Source organism: Lissotriton helveticus, chromosome 3_1 (genome assembly GCF_964261635.1).
Source record: "Lissotriton helveticus chromosome 3_1, aLisHel1.1, whole genome shotgun sequence".
Lineage (NCBI taxonomy): Eukaryota > Metazoa > Chordata > Amphibia > Caudata > Salamandridae > Lissotriton > Lissotriton helveticus.
Window position 1 is genome coordinate 378,102,450 of NC_136061.1, and position 27,048 is coordinate 378,129,497.

The window sequence follows — 27,048 nt, forward strand, 5'->3', positions numbered from 1 at the left end:
CACTGCCCTAGAAACCATGATTATAGGCCACTTAGAACTATGTATCTTTAAGTTAGAAGGATTATCTTTTGGTGCCTGGAGGGGAGCCTTAATATACCGTCCTCCAGGCCCTAAAAGTGACTTCCCAGATAAACTATTAGAGATTATTGCGCCACAAGTACTGGCTTCTGACAACTTTCTCTTACTTGGAGATTTTAACTACCATTCTAAGACACTGTCGAACACTGACACTGAGCAGCTGATCACTAATATGAATACTCTCGGACTCGCCCAGCTGGTCACCGGTTCTACCCACAGTGCCAGTCATACACTCGACCTTCTTTTTACTAACTCCACAGGTACTACAGTTGAACCCTCCACCCCACTGCTATGGTCAGACCACCATCTATTAAAATATTTAATTCCAGCCCATACGACCAACAATGACCATTGAAACGAACTTATATGGTGAAGGTCATGGCGCAAACTCACCCCACCTCTTTTCTCAAAACATTTTTGCCTCGACCACCGAGGCCAAGATGACAGTATTAATCAAGTGGCATATGCCTTCGATGAAGTCATCACGACTACATTTGATAAAATTGCCCCCCTTACCCAGGTTAAAATTAAGCCTAGGGCTGCTCCCTGGTTCACCGAGCAATTAAAGATAACAAACATTCGTGTAGAACAGCAGAGCGAAAGTGAAGAAAAAGCAAAAACATGGCCAACCGTGAAATTTATAAAAAAATAATCCACCACCGCTATTTGTCGGACATCAAACAAGCAAAAAAACCTATTCCTCCTGAATCGGATAGAGCAGGCAGAAAACTCATGCAAGGAACTTTATCAAATCTTGAAAGAATTCACAACTCCCATCAACCAGCCATCAATCCCTGACTTTCAAGAATCGACGGACTCTCTTTCTCACTTCTTTGAAGAGAAAATTATAGCAATCCATAATTTTTTCCGCCTCAACAAAACAATACCAATTCTGAAGATGTAGCTGGTATGTCTCCTGACCCCCTCCATATCTTGGACGAATTTGTTAAATGCGACATCAAGACAGTAACAACTGTCATGCAAAAAATAAAATCTGTTTCTCCCACTGACCCGGTACCACAAAAATGTGTTCCTATTATTGCACCAGTACTGTTAGAAAATCTAACAGGTCTATTTAACAAATCACTTTTGGAAGCTGAGTTCCCTAATCTATGGAAAGCTGCCAGGGTCAGACCTATTAAAAAAAATAACACAGCTGACCCAAAACTTCTTCTGAACTACCGTCCTATCTCACTAATTCCCTATTTTGGAAAAATGCTGGAATCTCTCATAAATCAACAGCTTGTCGGTCACCTTGAGAGCCATGGACTGTTGGATCCCTCACAGTCCAGTTTTAGGACGGCACATAGTACAGAGACAGCACTGGTCAAGGTAACGGACAATATCAGGCTTGCCTTGGACAGACGCCAGTCCGGCATTCTTGTCCTGCTTAATCTGTCCGCTGCTTTTGACACCATCTCCCATAGCATCTTAGAACATCGGCTCTGGGAGATTGGTGTCAGGGGAGACGCCCTCAAGTGGTTCAAGAGTTACCTTACCGACCGAATCACAACAGTACAAATGGGTAACGTTGTTTCATGTGAGAGACCGGTCAAGATGGGAGTGCCACAGGGCTCTATTTTGAGCCTGACTCTTTTCAATCTTTATATGACGCCGCTGGGCAAGGTGATCAGATCTTACGGTTTTGATGTCATATCTTATGCAGATGACACGCAGATCTTGGCCCAGACCCCGTCGAAACAAAGCAGCGCTTTAAATAAGGCATGTCCCACATTGATAGGTGGATAAGTACCAACCACCTTCAATTGAACGGAGGCAAGTCGGAGATTATGCTTTTTGGTAAGGCTCAGGAGCACTGGTCTCATGATTGGTGGCGCACCAGCCTTGGCTCCTGTCCAACCCCCCAAACCGACTGTACGAAATTTAGGATTCTATACTGTAGTGTAGTTCCTATATTCCCAATAGGCTCTGCCCATTGGAATAATATACACTATAGATTTGACATAGGACTAAGGTCAGTATGTCTCTATCAAGTATACTAAACTTAATTGTGTGTGCCAGCTAACTCAGAGGTCACTAGACACTTTCTTGAGTAAACCAGAAGGGATTAGTCTCTGACAACCGCATAAACGTGACAACTTTGTTTCCCCTAGAACCGGAACAATATCTTCAGAGTCGTGGAAACAATAGATAACTATTTCACTCAGTCAATCGTACATGCTTAGTTTCTACAGAGTTGCATAGAAATAGCGAGACAGGCGTTTCTATAAAAAGGGTTTATTGAACAGTCTTATTTCTCATGCAAGGGATATGAATTGCTACAATCGTTCGACAGAATGCGAAGTATAATCCATACAGCGTAAACCGTAATATAAAATAACACTGTAATAGCATGGTCTGTTGCTATGACATATATAAAAATACATACATAAATAACTCAGGCTAAAATACTCAACTGGTGCTTCTAAAATACGCCTACCCCAGTGTACCTAACCTAGGTATAGTACAAGGGAAGAAGTAGGTGCTGTCTTTAGTATAGGTTTAGTTTTGCCAAGAATTGCCAAAGGTTTCTCTAGGTTTTAATCAGCTCCATAGCTTAGAATGAGAGCGGTTGGTATCTCTTTTCCAGGACTCGATTTCCCAACACCCCGTAAGGGAAGTCAGAAACACTGGAGCTGGATTCTCAGCAGGAGGATGACAGATTCTGGTGAGTGCGTCAGCTGGAGAATTGGCTTCCTTCAGCACTTGCTGTAGCGAGCTGCGTCGTGCAAGTAGGTAGTTGAACTGCACCGAACCACACCGTGCTTTGCCATAGCAAGTGAAGGTATATTTATCCCTTCTAGGTGTTTAAGAATGCCAGTCATGGATGAACCCCTAAGGAATAGATGTTCATGTGAAAAATAAATGAGTTCTTGGAGAAATCAATAGTCAAGCAAGGGGATGTCCCTTAAGAGTCTGGTTTTCCAAGTGATAGTTGTGACGTAGATGAACGGATGGAAGTAGCCATGCCTGTATTTGAGTAGCATGGACTATGCCTAAATAAGGACTGGATATTTATGCCTATATACGGGCAATGTGAATTGTACCTATATAAGGGCATGAATCAGGAAAATTCATACGGAATCTACATCGACATACAACAATATGGACAATCAATTGTCCATGAAAAGTCAGACCAACCATATTATCGGTACCTGTTTTGGAGTGATGTGTAGTCTACGAAAGGTATTCAAATAGATCCCTGTTGAGGCCAGGAAACCATTAGACCCAGGGACTGATAATGAATCGTATGAACTACGGATGTGCCCTGTTGTTCTCAATCAATCAAAGTCTTCTTAACAGACTTGAAATCTTGCAGAACACCGCAGCTAGGCTGGTCCTAAATCTTCGACCTAGATCTCCCTCCGCCCCTTGTTTAAGATCCTTACACTGGCTCCCGGTCAGAAAACGAACTCTTTTTAAGATTCATTGTCTGACACATAAACATATGTGTGGCAAAGGTCCAGGATACTGGTCCAAAAAGCTATGTTGGTACCAGCCTCGCAGGGTGTTAAGATCCAGCAATGAATCATTGCTTACTCCTCTTAGAATTTGTACCGTCAGAAAAGGAGGCAGATCCTTTTCCTTTCTCGCCCCGGCATCTGGAACAAAATTCCTTCAAACTTACGTACCATCACTGATCTCAACTGCTTTTATAAGAAGCTAAAGTCATGGCTATTTAACAACTAAGCAAGTACTCTATCAGAGCCGTCTGCAAGCGCCACGAGACTTCTAAGTGATGTGTGCGCTGTACATTATTCCCTGATTTGATTTGATTTGATTTGAATTTAACTGATATTTATACTTTTACAGACCCGAACCCACATGTGCTTGCTGTAGAAGAAAGGAATCTTTTGATAAAGCTCTGTCAATATACCGTCATCACAGAGGTGGACATATGCCATTCTGTTTGCAAACTTGACAGACAGCTATGTCTGACGGCAAAGGAAAATTCCAAAGGCATAGAACAGCTGTCATTGCTCTAAAGGCAATGTTTAATACTTTTCTTAGTTTTCCCCCTTACCCACATCTGCTTTGCTCCATGAGTCTTGATTATTTGTATCCCTGTTCAGATTTACTGATAAAATGGAAAAGCTCCAGTTAAGGAGTGGCCTTGGAGGTCTGCAGTAAGGGAGGAAATTGATGGCAGGTAACCACTCAGCAGATGTTGAAGGAGACTGTTGAGAAGCCTACATAAGATAGCGAGGATTGACCAGAAATAGAACAAGCACTCCAACTGCATGAAAAATGTAACCAAGACCAAAACTTGGATTTTGGCAACAAGGTATTTGAAGATGTCCATCCTGTTGCCTTTCATAAAAGTCGTGGACATATTCAGTAACAGATCATCCCCAAAAACCTATATCAAACTCATTGAAATGTCTGTGTGGGACTGATAGCAATGCTTCTGGCCTAAGGGTTTGATTATAAGTGGCACAGTAATTGCTATCCACCCGGAATTATCAGTATGATGGCCTGGCAGACACAACAGTGTCTGCTGCACAAGAACAATCATCTCTCATGCTATGGAGAGGCTACTGGTGTTACCAGTTCAAGGCAGTGAATTGGACAAACTATATTCCAGAGAGCCCTATGTGCACTACGTCAGCATACAACTGTAAAGCGTCAGCATAGGGCTTCGCATCAACTATGTAAAGAGTCAGGGGGCGTGGCTAGGCACGCAATGAAGGCAGCAGCGCCCGAGTAGAGCTCCGTGCTGAGCTTCCACTTCCCCGGGCTAATTCTCCGGTAATTATCCTCGACCCAGCCTGAAAATGCGGGCGGACCACCAGCGACCTGTTCTCGGCACTCTGGCCGACTTTTAAATTTTGAGTACCGCCACAACGTCACCGGACTTTCCTGAGATTCCCTGGCGGGACTGGCTGGCACCTGAACGGCGAGGAGGACTACGAGAGGCCGTGGTCTGGGCCATACAACTAGGCCCCACCACACGGCCTGCAATCCGGAATCACCTGCACCTACACGCGCCGAGACTCAGGCCTCGGGACCCCCCCGGACATACTGATCCCTGTGCTCCGCCGCAGGAGAAGAGTTGCACGCACCTGCCTGGCGAGCACTGGAGGTATTGAGGGTGAGCGAGGAACGCTGCGCAGACGGTGGCCCAGGCCGGAGATGTGAATACCGGACTACCTACCTGTGCTCCAGACGGCGGAACGGCCCGGGAGGGGCCTGTAACCACCCGGTCAGCGAAGGCAGTTGCAGTGGCCTGAGGCCAGGACCCACTGCCTGGGCCCTGCGACGCGACCCGAGATGCCTGTCGTGTGTGGGGCCCTGGACCCAGGGGCCGACGGGATTTGCTGACCGCTGCCTCTCTTCCACCGCGGCGAAGGGGTCGCAGAAGGCCTGGACCGGCAACGCCTAGCGAACCGCTGGCGAGTAGCGGACGATGCCTGGACAAGAGTCACAGTCACCGGCCCACCTGCCCGAGTGCCTGTGGAGACGCAGCCGACGCCCGCGGAGGAGACCGAGAGTGAAGGTGAGAAGGCCTCACTAGCCTGATATAGCGGGACAGCCTCGAACACCCCCCCCGCCGGGTCTCCCACTTCTAGCAAATACGGCGAGACTGCGAGGGGCGGACATTAACGAACGGCAGCACATGCCACCTGAACGCACGTGCTGACAGCACCGAGAACTCACCAGACCCGGAGCCCCTTTGCGAGACGGGCTGCGTGAAGAGGGGGTACTACTGGATCCGGACCCCTTGCTTTCCCCCTGGGCCCCCATGGGACAAGCCGGCCAGTGAGACGCAGTGGCGGCTGGCTCCCGGAGTTCAAGGCGTGGCCCCAACCCTGAGTGACCGTAAACCTACGCGGGACGGACGCAGTGGGCCCGGAGTGGGGGCACAACCAAACACTCCCTTGGAGACACTAGGCCACAGCTACACTACTCTGCTACAGTCGATTGGGAGGTGAACATTCGCCGCAGTCTGCTAACCCCAAGTTCTCCGGCAACCGCGATCTGAGGACCGACTCTCCCCACTAGCCTAGAGACTGACTGGGGCCCTTGCACCTGTGAAATCCGACCCAGCCGAGGACTCGGCTGGATGCTGGGATCGCAAGACACCTGAGGCTCGGGTCAACGACTTGCCACGGCACACCACTACACAGACCCATCACCCACGCTGGAGGTGCACAGGGGGCCAGCTGCTCTGCCCCGGAACAACGGATACCGGAAACACCTCCAAGCGGGCTAACACCACTGCCAGACCAGGAGACGACGATCGCCTCGCCCCAGGGCTCAGCGGGCCTACACCGTTGATTGAGTCGCCTCGCACATGTCCGGAGGGGTGAGAACCCGCACTGGAACCGGAGGGGCCCCGCCGAAGGGAAAATCTGACAAGTCACTACACAAGATGGCGGCCGACCAAGTAACCTCCCGGCTAGATAACATGCTCGCCGCTATGGAACGATTGGAGCAGTCGCTCCAACAGACTAGAACGTCTCTGGAATCCAAAATAGACAGTGTCGCCATAGACCTCACCCACCTAAGAGACGACCACAAGAAACCGGCCGATAGGACGAAGACGCTGGAGGGAACAGTACACGACCTTGGCCCCGCAGTCTCGCAAACTGATAAGCAAGTACAAGATCTCCTGAACAGTGTGGAGTACCTAGAGGACCGCGCTGAGGATGCGGAAGGGAGAGCGAGACGCAATAACATCAGGCTCGTCGGGGTCCCGGAAAAATGGGAAGGCGCCCGACCGACCCAGCGTGTAGAAGACTGGCTACGTGAGCTATTGCCAGAAGACGCACTCTCGCCGCAGTTCGTGGTGGAAAGAGCACATCGTGTACCCACGAGACCTTATACTACTGGCTCCAACCCGAGGCTGCTGTTTTTCAGGGTCCTGAACTACCGTGACAGAGACACTATCCTGAGGGAAACCAGGCGGCTCGGGGAAGTCCGAATCGACAATACTACGGTGATGTTCTTTCCAGACTACACCATACAGGTACAACGTCAGCGCCATGATTTCCTGGAAGTGAAACGCCGACTACGAGAGGCAGGCCTCAAGTACTCTCTACTCTTCCCCGCAAAGCTGAGAGTGGTGGCGCGAGACAAAACCTACTTCTTTAACAACCCTGTGGAGGTGAGCGACTGGCTCGATAGTGGAACGGACACAACACCCAGGAACGAACAGACTCCTGAGACACGACCTCGGAGCCGTGGGCCGCGACGCCGGCGTAGAAACAAAGACCACAAAACCGGCCGCCCGGACAGCGCGACTCACCACTCCCCACAGCTGGACCAAATGCTCCAAGAACAACGAGACGCACTCCGGAGGGTCTCCCAACACAGCTCTTCACCGACCTCGGAAAATATTCAAGCCACGAGCCCGCAGATGGCTCAAAGCGACGATGAGGCTATCTACGGGATACCAGACTCTCAACTATCGGTGGAACTCCCAGATGTCACGCCACAGACGGCCGACATGCCCCATTGAAGCACAGCGCATGCAACCATCGGATAATACCGGGGCGGCGGGGATGGGACTAGCGGACAGACAATGCCTGAGACGCCTCAACCAGGGCTGAATCCGATGATATCCCTCGCTGCCTTGGTAGCAGACGGAGAAGCACTAACGCAGTGAGTACTCACCCAGAGGTATGGACGCTGTGAGAGCGTTACGTGGGTGGGATTGTATACATGTCATGGCATCAGCCCGCTTCGCAGGGAAGCATTCCTACTCCGTGAAACTGGGGAGTACAGTTTGCCTCTCTCACTTGTACACACATGGTTAACATAACGGCCACACTGTTGGCGATAACACTAACTCCATGAACGCCACATTTGAATACTTGGTGGGAATGACTCGTAGTCCTTGGAAGGGCTACAGATCGACCTCACTTGATTGGATATTGAAGAACTGCCTCATTGATACCTAGCTCAAGCTGCCCCCTGACTTGAACGCTAAAATGTCGTCGTCTTGGCGTGTTTGGACGGCGACATGTTCCGTTGCCGACCTTTTGGTATTTACTGCTACTTAGCACTGTTAGTACACCCTGTTACATTTCCCACTTCCCACCTCAGAGAATTGCCTACACTGTTGATAGAAATGTCGGAATTTGTGCCTGCGGAGGGTGGAGGGGGGGGGGGACTTTGTGGAGACGGTCGCATGGGGGTGGGGGACAGGGGAGGCGGATGCCTCCTACCAGGACAGTTGTTATGGCTGAAATTAGGATTTGCACGTGGAATGTGAGAGGAATGCACACACCATCGAGACGCTACCAAATATACTCATACCTACATCGCCATAAATTTCATGTCGTCTTACTACAGGAAACACATCTAAATAGAGCTGAGGTACACGCGCTGCGCAAACGGTGGCGCGGACAGATCTATGCCACGGAGTACTCCTCCTATGCCCGCGGGGCACTCATATGGATAAGGCCGGGCACTCCTTGGGCAGTCATGGATACGCAGATAGACACAGGGGGTCGGTAGGTAATAGCGAGAGGCAGGCTTGATGGGCATCCTGTAGTTCTTGCCTCCTTATACTCCCCTAACACTGATCAGGGAGGCTTCCTTGAGTGCCTCTCCACGGCGCTGGCACCCTGGCATGGGCTCCCATGGATCCTTGGGGGTGACTACAATTGTGTCCTGGACGTGCACTTAGACAGGTCCACTGCACCCCCACCTAACGCTCAAGCACACAGCACCACGAAGGCTCTCCTCAACTGGGCCCAGCAATGGCGCCTACACGACGTACGGAGGACTCGCAACCCAGCGACGCGCACGTACTCATATTGGTCGGGCGCACATGCGCACTACATGTCCGCTTGGACAGATACATGGTTTCCCCCGATCTTCTTCCAATGGTCCTAGACACCCAATACATGGGCCGTACCCACTCAGATCACAATCCACACACACTGGTCATTGCCTGGGATGTCCCACACCCTCCCGTTCCCACATGGCGCCTCCAACCAGACCTCTTACTTGACGCGACCTTCCGCGACTCCATGCTTACACAATCGGCCCAATACTTCGATCTCAATACTGGCACAGCGTCCTCTCCTCAAACTGAATGGGATGCTTTCAAAGTAGTGACCCGGGGGCTCTGCCTGGGGACGCAGGGGCACATGAGACGCCAAATTGAACGAGACCTGACACGATTGGAATCGGAACTGCTAGACCTCGAATGCCCTGTGGGAGAGGATGCACACGCCCGACTGACGGAAGCTAAGGCGGAACACGACCGCCTACTAGACCGTCTACAAAGTATCAACTTCGCAGCACACTCCGCCCGGGTCCATAGACAAGGCGACAGACCAGGCAAACTGTTGACCTGGCTGATCGAACGGGAAGATCGATCTGCCCCAATATCGGCCATACAGGCTAGGGACGGCGAATTGCTATACTCCCAGCGCCAAATACACGAGGCGTTCACGGGTCATTACACAGGCCTATATCGCTCCCGATTACGTGTACCACTGACTGCCATCACGGAATATCTCTCTGACATACCATTACCTACCCTACCACCGACACAGCAGGATGACCTCGGGGCACCGCTGGATCCCGAGGAACTCCGCGACACCATCTTTAACCTCTCGAATGGCAAAACTCCGGGACCGGATGGCTTGCCGGCCGAGTTCTACAAGGCCGCCTCAGACATTCTGATCCCACACCTGGTGAAGATGTACTCTGCGGCGGTAGATGACTTCGCCTTACCCCCGACACTTAACGAGGCCACCCTTGTCTCCTTACTTAAGCCTGGCAAGGATGGCACACAGATGGGCTCTTACCGCCCTCTCGCACTCCTGAATACAGATTACAAAATTCTTGCCTCCGCGCTTGCTCGCAGGCTGGCCCCTATGGTTCCTGCGCTGGTACATCATGACCAGAATGGGTTCGTACCGACGAGACACACATCCCACAACATCCGCCGGCTGTTCCGATTGCAGGAATACGCCACTAGACAGTGGCCACGAGCAGGGTGCCTCGTGCTCGACCTAGAGAAGGCGTTCGACTCGGTCGAGTGGCCCTACCTACGAGCGGTCATGGAGAAGTTCGGGCTGGGGGATGACTATCTGACCATAGTCGGACTTTTATACCGCAAACCCACGGTCCGAGTCCGCACTGGCGCGTTACTCTCTGACCCCATTCGTGTGCGGAGAGGCAACAGACAGGGTTGCCCATTGTCACCCCTACTGTTCTCCTTAGCAGTAGAACCCCTGGCTGCGACACTCCGGTCACAAGGAAATGACTGGGGCATACCATTGGCGGACGGACTGCATGTAGTGTCATTGTATGCTGATGACCTTCTCTTGTACGTTAGAGATCTGAGTGACGTCCCGGAGTCCCTCACTGCCATCTTCGGCACCTTTGAGGAGGTGTCGGGATTGCGAGTAAACTGGGCCAAATCGGGGGTATACTCCTTCAGCCCGAACGTTCCCGAATGTGACATACATATCGGAGGTGAGAGGTTGCAGTGGTACCCCAGCACGTTCAGATACCTCGGGATACACATCTATCGAGACCCCATAGACATCTTGGAAGGGAACCTGATGAGGGCGATCGCTTCTACCCGAGCACAGGTGGGGTTCTGGAATACATTACCGCTGAATGTCCCAAGTCGCATAGCCTTAGCAAAAATGATAGTCCTACCACGGCTGTTATATTATTTTGCGAATATACCAACGTATGTACCCACCCGGGTGTTCCGAGATCTCGAGATCCTGCAGAGAGACCTAATTTGGAACAAGGGTCGACCTCGAGTTGCATTGACGAAACTCTATATGCCCACTGAGGAGGGCGGACTAGCGGTCCCCAACATGGAGCGCTACTATCTAGCAGCACAAATGCAGTGGGTGTCACGCTGGCTGGGTGGTAAAAACCTGGGCGACACGGCCACGGACACCACTGTCTGGTCCCTAATCCAGATTCACGTACTGTTCCATCCGCTGACGCGGACTCCCCGACCGCCGCAACTGCTACTCGCGGTGGCGCGCAGATGCTTCCTTCGCTGCTTGCGTCTAACGCGAGCGACGACTCCATATGCGCCGATATTGCCACTATTAGGTACTCCGACAGCGGCGGGGACCCTGACCACTGTGAGGTTGGATAGCTGGATCACTGCAGAGGTGGAAACGTTGGGCGACCTTTACTCTGACAGCGCCCTCCTCCCCTTTGCAACCCTCGCGAGAGATACATCTCTCCCGGCTGGACAGTTCCTAACTCACGCGTCCCTCGTTCATGCATTGACTACCGCTTGGGGAGACATGTCAAGTGAGCCACCAACACATCACTTCCTGCAGTACCTTCATGTCATGAGCAACGGCACACACATTATCCATTGGTTAACGCAAGCACTCCTTTTACACACACACCCGACAACCATACACCTGAGGGAAAAATGGGCGACTGACAGGGGGAGGGACTGGACGGATAAAGAGTGGGCTATGATCCTAGCTAGCCCAGTGAACATCCCCCGCAGCCCTCGCTTCAAAACCATACAGTTTTACATATTGCACCGCGCGTACCTCACCCCGGGCAAGATAAATGAGTATTTTTCAGTCACGGACACTGCCTGCGGCCGCTGCTCCCTTCTAGGTGCAGATCTCCTCCACATGCTCTGGCTCTGCCCCGCCCTCCAGCAGTACTGGGACGGAGTGACCGGGTTACTAAGGCATTGTACCAAGGAGCGAGTGCTGCGCACGTGGGAGGCCTGTATATTGGGTTTGTACAAACGCACGAGACTAAATAAAGTCCAGACTAGGTACTGGGATCTTGGGCTTATCACGGCTAAAAGACTACTTACCAAGCGGTGGAAAGCGGCCACGCCCCCACATCTCCGACACTGGTGTCTGTCGCTGACTAACTGGGCAAGGGCTGAGAGCTCCGTCCTGAAGCGGGAAGAGACAGCAGGGCTCAGAAAGTTCCCCATCGCACAACAATGGGACGACATACTACATTCTTTCCAACAGAAATGTATGGAACAGGGAGTTATGTGAGATATCATGTACCGCCTCCCCTCACTCCCTAATGCGCATTCCTGCGAATCATGCACGATGCACCATACGCCACCCAACTGACCAGTCTACAGTGCACACCGCTTGACATGTGTTTTACAGTTTCACACTGACGACTACCTGCCCCACTCCCGAACGCGCGCCACCGTAAGAGACGCTGCAACAGGGGCCCGGGCACTGCACCGGAATACCACACCTAACGAACGCTTGGGGACTCCCTCCCCCCCAATATAATACTGCCTCATGAACAGCCTGCATTGTCCCACCCCCCACCCCGATCTCCTGCCTACCTACCCCGAGAGACACGGCTGACACACTGATTCCGATCCCCCCCTCTCGACATTATGGCGAATTCTGCCCACACTTACCCCTACCCGCCTCCTATATAGCCCATGTTCCTGTTTTGTAGTTCATTATAGATTTGGTTTTATCTCCTCTTAGACCATATCCGTACACATACAACTCCACGTCTCATACCATTTGAGCCTCATGGCACCCTCGGACGTGACAGCTAGGAATTAGACACCTCTCCTGGGCGCTGAGATACAGAGCAACTATTTCCACGGGAATGGGCAAACAAGGCGGTTATGCGCCCCAAACACGCTTAGGCGCTGCATACCCTCATCACTCGTTCATATGAAACAGTACCCGTCTAAATGTCGACCCACACAGAGACACTTCCCAATGACACATGTAAGATATAACGGGTTCGAAAGTTGCAACTGCTGTTGATGAGGGTTGGTTCAGCGCAGCTACTCTGGTCCACTGACTAAATAAGGAAAACCCATAGACCACACACTTACATGACAACGAATGCTTGCATGATAACAGAGATATGCAATGTACTGATACACGCTGCCGGACCCCAGGGTTGTCGGCCTTGCAGCTGTGTTCACTTATCCCACCCAAAATAATGTTCTTTAACTGCGGCTGGCCCGGCTGTGTTGTAAGCTACAACGCTGTGTATACTGTATATCGGACAATAAAGGTCTTTTTCAAAAAAAAAAAAAAAACTATGTAAAATTTCATTTAATTTAATTTAATTGTGGGTTTATATAGCGCTAGGAATCGACTCCCGGAGGAGTATCTCCACGCTTCGAAGAGTCAGCACGGAACTTCGAGTCATTAGAGGGTGCCTTTGATTGATGTCTGAAGCATTTTCAACATGGATACTTTTGTATTCTAGAGAACGTTTATTTTGTTTTTCCTGATACTTGATGTAAAGGAAGTGACCGCCTGCTGTTTTTCCCTCTCTCAACCAACCTCTGCCTATTTTTCTCTTGAAGGCTGCTTTTTCTGGGGGGGTTTCTGGGTTATTACTCTGTTACCACTTTTATGATGGACTGTATTGCATTGTTTCACAAGGCTTTTATTCTCGTCTTCAACTAAATTCTGCTTTAAGAAATGTACTGGCTGATGGTTGCCAGCTTTTGGTTAAATATAGACTAACTTTCCCTCCCACTTTTCTAATCCCAGGTCCTTGTTCGCTCTTATATGCAGTGCTGGTGTTCTTTTGTCCTGTGCTCTTTTTTTCTCTTTTTTACCTGCTTTTTCATGTCATGCTCCAACAGAAGTGTAGGTCTCTTGTAGCTTATTCCAGCATCACTTCTGACAATAAATCTTAGTAACCGGATAGAATTATTGTCTATGGCATTGAAGAACTGCCCTTTTCCAGCCACTAACTACCTGGTTCATTTTGAAATCCCGGATCTCGAAAGACTGCAAGTCTACTCACACATTAGTATTATACCACAATTGTAAAGCAGTCAATCAATCCTATAACCTTTTGCAGACACACTCAAGTAAGTTAGTCTTTATGCTGTCAACTTAAAAGTATCAATGAAAGTTAATACCCAGAGCAATGATTTTAGACCAGGTGGCTTCTATCAAAACTAACTAAGAAGGTGGCCACCAAATCTATTCTATGCCCATAGTATAGCTTTGGACTCGGGGAAGGAAAGGAATCGCTCATTTTGTATGATCCCCGTGCCAGAAATGAACTATACTAAATTAATGGATCAACATAATCATCTTTTTAGAAAGACGATGGGAAAACTATTATTTACAAAAAATCCTCTCTGCTTAAAATTCTGGTCAGAAATTCTTCAAACTTGTCAAATAGTTAAACAATCTCCAAGCCAGCAATAGTAGTATTTCATCATCACTAAAATTACTAAACACCTTTTCCTCTTCTTTTTCTATAAAAAAGTGAAAAACATCAAGGAAATACTTGCTTCATATTTGATGCCACAGAATGGCACACCCTGCCTCAGTGACTTCTGATTCTTTTTAGAGACATCTTTCACCTCCTTTGCTGCCTCTCAGAAGAGAAGTGTTAGAAATAGATAGCCACGCATAAACCCTCAGGCATCCTCTAGATATTTGTCTAGCAGTACAACTCAAACCTCTGAGTCAATCTGCTACTCCAGCTATTCCACAGATCATCCCTGACTTTGTAAGCTCTGAAGAGGAACCTGTAGCCTTCTATAATGGATTTTGTACGCCCTATCCTTAGAAAGTCCAGAGGATCCACCCATCTTCTATCTGATTTCATTTCTACTTTTCATGGCAAAACTCCTGCAGACTGCTGTCACTTTCCAACTACAGTCATTTGTCGAAACCAGTAATCTGTTAAACTCCTCCCAAGCTGGTTGTAGACTGGGCTTGGTAACGAGTAAGAGATCACCTCAGCCACTGGTGATCTTAGAATATTGTCAGGCAGCAGAGATTCGGTAGAATTATACTCCTGGATCTATTCACTACCTTTGCCACCACTGATCACAGTCTTCTGATTCTGTGCATAGAAAATGTAGCCATCAGTGTAGTTACTATCCAGTGGTTAGAATTTTTCCAGATTGACCAGATTGACACCTTATGTTTAAGTGTTCCTCAAGGTCTGGTTTTATTATCCCTTCTCCTATTTAACCTTTGCATCCAACCACCTGTAAACCAATTCAGTGCAATAACCTATCTCTTTGTACATGACACCCAGATCATATTCAACTTAAAAGATGATTCCCGCAATTCTTTTACAGGTTGAACCCTTACACAGGCTCAAGTGAGTAACTGGATGCATTAATCCAACTCACACTGAGCACACCCAGGCCTGAAATTCTCCTGTTTTAAAAGAAACTGAATGTTTGGGATCCTTCCCCATGGTCTCCCTCTATGGGGGTATGTCCCAACCTGTCCTCCTCCATGATAGACTTAAGCATGATCCTTGATTCCAAATTACACCTGGAGAACCAAATTACACCTTGTCATTGGAACTTTTCCTTACTACATATGCGCCCTTATATGTATCTTCGCCTTTGTATCATTCACTCACAGAGTGACTGTGGCAATGCCTGTTTAAAGTCCACAATTGATTATGGAAACTCTTGCAATGAAAATTCAGAATACACTAGCTAGATGCATTTTCAATGTTAAAAAAAGTTTGAGTCCATTTTGGATCACCTACACAAATTACATTGGCTACCGGTAGAAAAGGGTATTTTTTTTTTAAACAGTTTGTTTTGAGGTAATAATTCAGAGGCTTGTGTATGCAAGGGCAATCTCTTACCTCATAATCTCTTACCTACATTTTTATGTCCTGAAGCAAGTGTGTGTGTGTGTGTGTCTCAAAACAATACTCTTTCAAGCATGGAATGACACAAAAATCATGCAAAAAAGAAGCAGAGCACTCTGGGTGGTTCTCAAGTTTAGGTGGAAAGCGGCTCATGTATAGAGCACCCTCAACACCAGTGACACTCTAGATCTGCTCACCTCAAATGCCTGCTTTTTTATCAAAGTCTTTAACCCCTTCAGTGCTGATGACAAAGCCAGCTCGTCATGGGCGTTACCTGCGCTACGCGGATGACGAGCTGGCTTTGTCATAAACAAGCCTTTTTTTTTTAGCGCACAGCGGGAAAACGCGGTAGCGCGGTAGGGGTTAAGCATAGGATTAGTACAATACCATCCACGCTGAGATAGAAAGGGATCAAGTATTTTGCCATTTCTATAGCAAAGTCTTTAAGCATAGGACTAGCGCAATGCTGTGCATGCTGAGCTGTAATATGACGAAAGCCTTTTACCACTCCAGGCACAGTATTGCAGATTTGAATAGGTAAAATACCAACCAAGCCAACCTGAAATTAATAAGAGCAACCATGACACGTGATTCACTCTCATTAGAGCTCTTCAGAGAGGTATAGCTTTGTCCAGACGCAAAGGAGCACCCAGAGTTCTCTGCTTCTTTTTTGCATATGTGTAATATATGTGTGTATATGTATGTGTATATATATATATATATATATGGCAGCTCCAATCGTTTTCCTTTTTCCACAAACGATAACGCACTCACGGGGGTTCATGCAGCAAATTTTTAATTAGCCACGGACAGACAAAAACAGACGCGTTTCAGACCTAAAGTCCTTCGTCAGTGTTTACACTCCCGTGTCTATCTGACACATTATATGCACATCACTTCCTGTCAGTGAAATGAAAGAGGGACATTTTAAACAATTAATGTGGCGGCCATTTCATAATGTTATATACAATAAGAGACACATTTGAAACATTGTTGAGTTGTGCCATTGTCGGTATAAATGGAATCAATCTAGCTGTGTATCAGCATATTACCGACAATTACTTGCCGCAATTTTACAATTTTACAATTTTACAGTCAAATGAAGAATTTGATTGTTTCAACACCACACAGCTACAAATAGCTAACAAAAAAGTATGCAGTCCTCAGTCAATCACACGGGGTTCCCCACAGATTTAAACACAAATGTAATTATAACCCATTAAATAGGAATTATTCCCCTGTCGGTGAATAAAGATGATTATGCCGTGTATCGGCACCTCACCGACTAATGTAATGACAGTGAGACTGCAACGTATTACCTGATACACCCATGGCACCCACAAAATTATAAGTCTCATAATTTGGCCACCAATAGACCACCACAATCACATATGACCATAAACTCCCCATCAATTGCATCTTGGAGAGTTGGTTAAAACCAGAATCTAATATAGGTCAATAACAGGTGAAATTCCATTATAAATTGCTTGGCCAACAATTATGAAAAAAGTACTCATAATTCTATATGAATTTTAAGCAAAGTTCAGCGAGATACGTGCAGAATTCAACAATTGAAAAGGAAGCAGCGAAAGATATGATAATGAAGAAAAAAAGATAAATAAAAAATAAAAATAGAGTGTCTACTGAGAGAGAAAAAAGAGGAAGAAGAAGAAGAAACAGAGAAAGAGAGAGACAATTTTATATACAATTTTATATATGATTCAGTTACTCATTTCTATAAGCTATCCTCTCCCGGAAATTCACAACGTGTTCCTATTAATCCAATCAATATAGTATATGGAGCCCAATATCCAGCCAAACCAATGCCTTATTTGCCCAGATGTACAGTGAGTTCCTCCCCAATATTGAGACCACCCGGCTGTTTAGTCTGCATGTCTATTATATAGCGTGACTCCAGTCTGCGGAGACATAGCAGTCTATCTCCCCCTCTCGGGTTAGGTGAAACATGGTCTAAACCAAAATATTGGAGTAACTGGCGGTTGCTCTGATGTTCCTGCGCAAAATGCCTGGCCACGGGGTAAGATGCATCTTTGTTCATTATGGCCCGTTGGTGTTCCAGCACTCGCATCTTGACGTTGTTGATCGTGCTGCCCACATATTTAAGGCCACAAGGACACACCAGGCAGTATACCACATAAGATGTCGTACATGTGATAAACTTGTTAATTTTCTTAGGGTGGGCTAGACCTGGGATCTGATAGGAGAGAACCCTCTTGCTATTTTCACATGCTCGACATTTTCCACATGGGAAAAAGCCTGCCATGTCCTTGAGGGTGCCCTGTACTGTAATTTTGGTTGATGCTAGATGGCTGTGGACTGATTTTGAAAAAGGGGGGTGGTGATGGACAGAGTTTCTGAATGATGCAGAATACTCTTACTAAGTCAAGAGATCATGGTTTTAATCCATCACCGTTTTTTAGCTCACTGCACCATCCCAGCTCAGAACCTGGCTATATGCAAATTAGTCTGTTCCTGTCCCAGTGCATGATGGGAACAGGGCAAACCAAACTACCAAGCCAATTCTTATACTGGGAAGGAAACAAGCTCCCGGGGACCGGTTTCTGGCATCACAGCCTTCTTCGGCCCGGTTTGCTTGAATCCTGATGGTGCAATGAGCAAGGGACTCACGTCTGAGTATACCCTCCCACACATAGTGTGGATAAAACCGATTTTGAAAAAGGGGGGTGGTGATGGACAGAGTTTCTGAATGATGCAGAATACTCTTACCAAGTCAAGAGATCATGGTTTTAATCCATCACCGTTTTTTAGCTCACTGCACCATCCCAGCTCAGAACCTGGCTATATGCAAATTAGTCTGTTCCTGTCCCAGTGCATGATGGGAACAGGGCAAACCAAACTACCAAGCCAATTCTTATACTGGGAAGGAAACAAGCTCCCGGGGACCGGTTTCTGGCATCACAGCCTTCTTCGGCCCGGTTTGCTTGAATCCTGATGGTGCAATGAGCAAGGGACTCACGTCTGAGTATACCCTCCCACACATAGTGTGGATAAAACCGATTTTGAAAAAGGGGGGTGGTGATGGACAGAGTTTCTGAATGATGCAGAATACTCTTACCAAGTCAAGAGATCATGGTTTTAATCCATCACCGTTTTTTAGCTCACTGCACCATCCCAGCTCAGAACCTGGCTATATGCAAATTAGTCTGTTCCTGTCCCAGTGCATGATGGGAACAGGGCAAACCAAACTACCAAGCCAATTCTTATACTGGGAAGGAAACAAGCTCCCGGGGACCGGTTTCTGGCATCACAGCCTTCTTCGGCCCGGTTTGCTTGAATCCTGATGGTGCAATGAGCAAGGGACTCACGTCTGAGTATACCCTCCCACACATAGTGTGGATAAAACCGATTTTGAAAAAGGGGGGTGGTGATGGACAGAGTTTCTGAATGATGCAGAATACTCTTACCAAGTCAAGAGATCATGGTTTTAATCCATCACCGTTTTTTAGCTCACTGCACCATCCCAGCTCAGAACCTGGCTATATGCAAATTAGTCTGTTCCTGTCCCAGTGCATGATGGGAACAGGGCAAACCAAACTACAGAGCCAATTCTTATACTGGGAAGGAAACAAGCTCCCGGGGAACGGTTTCTGGCATCACAGCCTTCTTCGGCCCGGTTTGCTTGAATCCTGATGGTGCAATGAGCAAGGGACTCACGTCTGAGTATACCCTCCCACATATAGTGTGGATAAAACCGATTTTGAAAAAGGGGGGTGGTGATGGACAGAGTTTCTGAATGATGCAGAATACTCTTACCAAGTCAAGAGATCATGGTTTTAATCCATCACCGTTTTTTAGCTCACTGCACCATCCCAGCTCAGAACCTGGCTATATGCAAATTAGTCTGTTCCTGTCCCAGTGCATGATGGGAACAGGGCAAACCAAACTACCAAGCCAATTCTTATACTGGGAAGGAAACAAGCTCCCGGGGACCGGTTTCTGGCATCACAGCCTTCTTCGGCCCGGTTTGCTTGAATCCTGATGGTGCAATGAGCAAGGGACTCACGTCTGAGTATACCCTCCCACACATAGTGTGGATAAAACCGATTTTGAAAAAGGGGGGTGGTGATGGACAGAGTTTCTGAATGATGCAGAATACTCTTACCAAGTCAAGAGATCATGGTTTTAATCCATCACCGTTTTTTAGCTCACTGCACCATCCCAGCTCAGAACCTGGCTATATGCAAATTAGTCTGTTCCTGTCCCAGTGCATGATGGGAACAGGGCAAACCAAACTACCAAGCCAATTCTTATACTGGGAAGGAAACAAGCTCCCGGGGACCGGTTTCTGGCATCACAGCCTTCTTCGGCCCGGTTTGCTTGAATCCTGATGGTGCAATGAGCAAGGGACTCACGTCTGAGTATACCCTCCCACACATAGTGTGGATAAAACCGATTTTGAAAAAGGGGGGTGGTGATGGACAGAGTTTCTGAATGATGCAGAATACTCTTACCAAGTCAAGAGATCATGGTTTTAATCCATCACCGTTTTTTAGCTCACTGCACCATCCCAGCTCAGAACCTGGCTATATGCAAATTAGTCTGTTCCTGTCCCAGTGCATGATGGGAACAGGGCAAACCAAACTACCAAGCCAATTCTTATACTGGGAAGGAAACAAGCTCCCGGGGACCGGTTTCTGGCATCACAGCCTTCTTCGGCCCGGTTTGCTTGAATCCTGATGGTGCAATGAGCAAGGGACTCACGTCTGAGTATACCCTCCCACACATAGTGTGGATAAAACCGATTTTGAAAAAGGGGGGTGGTGATGGACAGAGTTTCTGAATGATGCAGAATACTCTTACCAAGTCAAGAGATCATGGTTTTAATCCATCACCGTTTTTTAGCTCACTGCACCATCCCAGCTCAGAACCTGGCTATATGCAAATTAGTCTGTTCCTGTCCCAGTGCATGATGGGAACAGGGCAAACCAAACTACCAAGCCAATTCTTATACTGGGAAGGAAACAAGCTCCCGGGGACCGGTTTCTGGCATCACAGCCTTCTTCGGCCCGGTTTGCTTGAATCCTGATGGTGCAATGAGCAAGGGACTCACGTCTGAGTATACCCTCCCACACATAGTGTGGATAAAACCGATTTTGAAAAAGGGGGGTGGTGATGGACAGAGTTTCTGAATGATGCAGAATACTCTTACCAAGTCAAGAGATCATGGTTTTAATCCATCACCGTTTTTTAGCTCACTGCACCATCCCAGCTCAGAACCTGGCTATATGCAAATTAGTCTGTTCCTGTCCCAGTGCATGATGGGAACAGGGCAAACCAAACTACCAAGCCAATTCTTATACTGGGAAGGAAACAAGCTCCCGGGGACCGGTTTCTGGCATCACAGCCTTCTTCGGCCCGGTTTGCTTGAATCCTGATGGTGCAATGAGCAAGGGACTTACGTCTGAGTATACCCTCCCACACATAGTGTGGATAAAACCGATTTTGAAAAAGGGGGGTGGTGATGGACAGAGTTTCTGAATGATGCAGAATACTCTTACCAAGTCAAGAGATCATGGTTTTAATCCATCACCGTTTTTTAGCTCACTGCACCATCCCAGCTCAGAACCTGGCTATATGCAAATTAGTCTGTTCCTGTCCCAGTGCATGATGGGAACAGGGCAAACCAAACTACCAAGCCAATTCTTATACTGGGAAGGAAACAAGCTCCCGGGGACCGGTTTCTGGCATCACAGCCTTCTTCGGCCCGGTTTGCTGTGGACTACCATATCTTTTATGGATCTAGATTTGCGAAAAGTGATCAGGGGTCTTACAGGTACATCGCATCCAATAACTGGATCTGTGCGCAAGATATGCCAGCTTCTTGAGAGCATGCCTCTTAGGGCATTAGCCCCCTCCGAGTACGTAGTGATCATCCTGAATTTGTTCTCAATTTCAGAATCATTCTTCCTTTTCTGATCACAATCCAATAATTCTCGTCTCGGAATTCTGGCTACTTTTTCTAAGGTTCTATTGAGTAGGTCCGGATCATAGCCTCTCAGATGGAACCTATGTATGCTCTGATTTGCTGCTGACATAAAGTCGGTGTCACGTGAGCAGTTCCTTCTTAGTCTGAGCAGCTCGCCATACGGTATACTTCGTATGAGGCTGGATGGATGGCTGCTCTCGGCATGAAGAATACTGTTCCCTGCCGTTGATTTTCTATAGAGGGCAGTCTGTAGCTTCCCGTCACCGACAAATACCCTCAGATCCAAATAATGTACTTGTTCCCTATCGATATCTGCTGTGAACTTCAGATGTAAGTTGTTCTTATTGAGGTCCACAATGAAATCACTAGCTTCAGCGGAGGAGCCCCTCCACACTAGGAACAAGTCGTCAATATAACGACGCCACACCACAATATGCCCTGCCCATTTTGAGTTGTCCCCGACAAGGGCCACCTGCTCCTCCCACCAGCCCACGAAAAGATTTGCGTAGCTGGGGGCGAAGCAGGTTCCCATCGCCGTCCCTGAGGTCTGTTTATATAGTGTGTCCTGAAACAAAAAGATATTATTCTGTAAACAGAACTCTAACATTTCAGTCAACATCACACCATGTTCTAAATATTTGGCCGGTCTCTTGTCTAGAAAATATTTTACAGCCTCCACCCCTTTATCGTGCTGTATGCATGTATAATGACTGGTGATGTCTAAGGTAATGAGCAGAAAGGAAGGATCCCATGTGGTGTGTTCGATCTGTTCAATAAAATGCTTGGTGTCCCTCACATACGACTTAAGCTCAACCACAAATTTCGCTAGGAATGAGTCAATATAGATTGATAAATTCTCTGTCAATCCCCCCTTAGACGAGACAATAGGTCTCCCTGAAGGATTGACCAGGTCCTTGTGAACTTTCGGAAGTTGATAGAAGGTTGGTATGGTCGGTTCAGGATTACGTAGGAACAGGAACTCATTCATATCCAGCATTGACTTATTTCTCCATTTGATTAAGAGGTCATGATACATTTGTCTGCTGTGTTCATATTCTCCTTTATTAGTGACGATGTAATTGCATGGATCTTCCAATTGTCGGAGAGATTCCTGGCAATATTGGTCTCTGGTTAGCAGAACAATGTTCCCCCCTTTATCAGAAGGTTTCACAATAATCTTATCGTTCCTCTGTATATTCGAAAGAGCCACTGCTTGTTCTTTGGTTAAGTTCTTATTGCTCTTCCAGTTCTTATTTTTATTTTTGTATTTGTCAGTGCTGGCTCTGAATTTGATCAAGTCCTGTGTGACAGCATCTGAGAAAGTGTCTATCGCGTCATAAGACATCTGGGGGTTGAATTGCGAGGGCGCACGGAAATTTGTTAGTGGTGATTCTTGTTGGATGACATCAGAATTCCCCTGTGTTTGTGTTTGTTCAGCCCTCAGTTCTTTTAATGTCTGAACAGCATTTAAATCCTTCACCGTCAACACGTCAGTGGGTTGCGTAGCCACCTTTTTCTTTGTTTTGCGAGAATCCATGATACTGGGTTTTGTTTTATGGAATTTATGTAACTTCATTTTTCTCGTAAGTTTAAAGAGATCAATCCTCGTTTGTGTAAATTCCAACTTGTCCCTAGGGCAGAAGGTGAGGCCCAGTTGCAAGGTCTTCTCTTCAGCTTCTGTTAAATTCTGGTCAGTTAAATTGATGATAGTCAGATTTTCACCCGAATCTACCACCTGTTGCCCTTTTTCCGGGTATTGTAACTCAACCCCTTGCCTCTGCCTCTTCCTCTTCCTCTGCCAGCCCCCTCTTCGGGGTTTTCGTCATCTTCCGGGGGTTTGGTTTTTCCTCCCCTGAGCCAGGTTGTTCGAATAAGGTCGAACTCCGAGTGAAGAGGACTCTTCCGTGTTTCATTCTTACTCGAGGATCCTTCATCCCCAGATGGTTCCTCATCCGTGACACTGGATTCAGATGTTGCCGGTTCGACCACTGGCCCTGCCATTTGTTTCTTTTTGAGTGCTGCTCTAGGACCATCAAACTTCTTGGAGAATGTCAATACCCTACCCAGGGCATAATCACGCTCATCGCGTTCGAATTTCTCCTGTTTCCTGGACCTGATTTTTAGCTCGTATTTAGTCAGTCTCTTCTTCATTTCATCTCTCAACTGTTGCACTTTAATTAAATCTGTCTCCTTCAGGAGCTCCTTTTCCAGGGAGGCGATCTCTTCAAGGGCTTTCGCCCGGTCACTCCAAGCAAACTTTACCAAAAGGTCCAGCATTGCTTTACATGACGCTGCTGTTCGCTCCGCCCATTGCTCCAGTAGCATAGGATCCGGGCTTTCATATGCTGGGACGGTATATATTCTGAGCCCCCTTGGAACTCTGTCCACGTCATTGTAATTTTGCAGCGAGGTGGCCTCCCACCATTTTCGAATCTCCCTTTCACTGCACCTCTCCAACTTGTTAAATAATGTCACAAGGGTACTGTTGGTTTTTCCCCCTTCACCACCTGAGTCGGGTGTAACTCGTGCAGTGGATGTTCTTTTTCTAAAGATGTCCAGAGCCGCCTTTTGGCGGTCGCTTTCATCGCACATTCTGTCCGTTTTAATTCGTGCCAATGCGGGAAGTTTCACCGCAGTTCACTGACATAACCCCCTCGCCCTGCTTCGTTCTCAGCCAGTTTGTACGTTTCAACACTATGCAAACGAAGTGAAAGAGACTTACAAATCGCCAATCGTCCTGTCTCTTTAATCTCACTCCTCTGGCTGTACGTCGCGGTGCCCCGATATATATATCAGGCTTCAGGGGCATTCAAACCCAGTTCAGCAGCATGTACTTTGAATAGGTAATGCAGATTAGGAATGGTGTAAGGCGGGAGTAGATCACAATAAATAGGCTAAGGAAAACACTATTGAGTGTAGCATAGTCACCTCACATAAAGACAATTTAAGTCACAGAGATGGGAGAGCGTATTGAATAGCAAATCAACACGCCATCACGGACTACGGGAATTGATGCAGCTGATAAGAATAACAGGTCTATCTGATGTATTCATTTGAATCCTCTTGTATCCATCTTATTGCCTTCTTTCTGTTTACAACAGGTTACTCTTTGGGATTTCAAAAGTGTCCATCCCAGCGGATTTTCATATGGAGAGTCCTGGTAATGAGGTCTTGTCAGACTGGGAGCTGGATCGGTTGCTGTGGACCAGGACTGTCGAGAACATAGCCACTGTGACTACAACCTTGACCTCCTTGGCTCAGTTGCTTGACCAGATTGGAAATATTGTCATTAATGACAATGTGGCCTCAGAGGTGAGTCTTGAGGGCACCGGCTGGGTCTTCAACCATAAACCCTGCCCCATGATCGTTCCCATCTACCGAATCACTTTAGCACTTCTTTTATATATACACATTAGTTCAGCAAGAATGTGTCTCCTAGTAAAGTTGAACAAATTTTCCAATATCCAGGAAAAGGTTACACAGCTGACCATTCAGAGCTCTGTTTCTGAGGATAGGTAAAGCCTTGGAATAGTGAGCCTTCTAGCTTGCAGTATTAGCTCATTAGTATGTGAGCTCTCAAGGCTCTGCCACTTACCCTTTGGTATGTGAGCGTGCATGTCTTAAACTAGGAGGCCATGGCAGTATTTCCTCTTATTGGGTTTAATGTGGTGGGGCAGAGTTGTTACTCATATTGATTTTGGTAATGTAGGATGGGGAATGTCCACTAGGTAGATTTGTTGTGTGAGTGAGCGGGTGGATTGCCTCCTTTATTCAGTTATGGCTTGGTCGGAGAGAGTCCCTCTGTGTTAATAAGGGAAGCGTGTATAGCTAGGCTGAATAGCTGTGCAGAGGGAGTGGCTAGTATATCTATCAATCAATCAATCATTGATCTTTATTCGGATATGTATTATCCATGAAAGTACACACATTTCACATAGTCCATCGTCAGTAAGAAAGTTGTAACTCAACATTGAATATATTATGAGCTTAAACATTTCTCATAGTCAGTTACATAATCCTTCATCAATAGTGGCTAGTATAACCTCTGGAAGAGGTATGAAGCGAGACTTGCTATGCTGGCATCGATGCTTAGAGGAAAGCCTGGTTGGGGGGGAATTGCAGACTGCAACCTCTACTTTATGTTCGTCGATGTCAGAACTGGTCATTATGACAGGAGTCTAAAATTAAGCAAGTGGGCAGTTCCTAATTCTGCAATGCATGGGATTTATACCCTATTCAATATAGCAGTGGAGTTAGGTCATGAAACCTCCAGAATTACCCAGTCTGAGAGAATGTGATGGCTCCCAGGGCAGTGTTCAATCCGACCTCAGTTGCACCACCCAGTATTACTCTTGCATGTGTAAGCACAAGGTACTCAGCCAAATAAAATGAGTACTGAGACTGAATGACGGAGTTGTTAACACAGTGGCCTTCAGTATAAATGGCACAGCAAGGGCCTGTCCAGAAAGTCCCGCAACCAGGGTTTCCAAAGGTAGACTTGAGCATCCAGTGAGCCTATATGTCTAGATGGTGGTGCATTCAATCTGTTATAATTAAATTATATGCTGCTAATATTGACTGATTTCCTCTAACATTATGTGTTCCGTTGCTTGCATTTCTATTGCTCTTTCATGTATTATTATGGTACTGGTGCTCTTTCGTGAACTGAGCACCTTTATGTGGTTAATGTCCTTTATTCTATAAGAAGGAAGGCACTGTTCAAGTGTATGTATATTTATAGGAACACTGCCACTCCAGCACCAGTTCAGTCCTTGTCCAGGTGCACACTCAGAATGCAGACCTGTCAGAGCCTGTTTGGGGGACCACAAGGCAGACTGGGGTTTCTGGGCCCCAACCGTGGTGTTTGAGGTAGTTTTGCTGCTGGTGCTCGAGGTCCATCCTACTGTGACTCTACAAACTGGGCCAAATATATCCTTTCAGTAATAGACTGTCAGGGTAGCAAGAATAAGGAGTTAAATGGAGGGTGAGCAGTTAAATGTTTTTCAGAAAGGTAGTGAGGGAACAGAAGATCAGAACATAACAGTAAAACAACAGACACACGGCGAGACATGTGACTTCCAGGGGGCATGAGGACCCTGGGGCGCGGTGGAGGCCCATTTCGGGAGGTGCCAGCTGTCTGGTTGGACTACTGAGGACCCCACACTTAGTGGGGCTGATGCAGGCCCGTTGGGAAGAATCGGGCCTAGCCCCTCCTCTCTGGAGGACACTTTCAGCATACTGCGGTGAACCCCCCATCGGCTGGGGGGCCCTTTCATGACAAATGCTTCTGCCTGGGCAAGGCTGAGGCAGGCCTGGATGAATGCAAGCCTTTCCTTTCGGCCCCAACTATGCTGTACCTGAGAGCATCCTTGGGCCCATCTGCAATAGGTGCACTGCTGGCCCCGATGTATTCCTGTGGACCCATTGAGCTGTGGCGACGT

General features: G+C 47.4%; 1 protein-coding gene across 1 annotated transcript in view; it reads left to right on the top strand.

Moving 5' to 3' along the window:
- PIGS (phosphatidylinositol glycan anchor biosynthesis class S) overlaps positions 1-27,048 on the top strand; it is a 198,835-nt gene that overhangs the window by 139,928 nt on the left and 31,859 nt on the right. Inside the window, exon 11 of the mRNA XM_078680112.1 lies at positions 24,709-24,919. Within this exon, the coding sequence (XP_078536238.1) occupies positions 24,709-24,919 (211 nt within the window). The remainder of the gene's footprint in view (positions 1-24,708; positions 24,920-27,048) is intronic.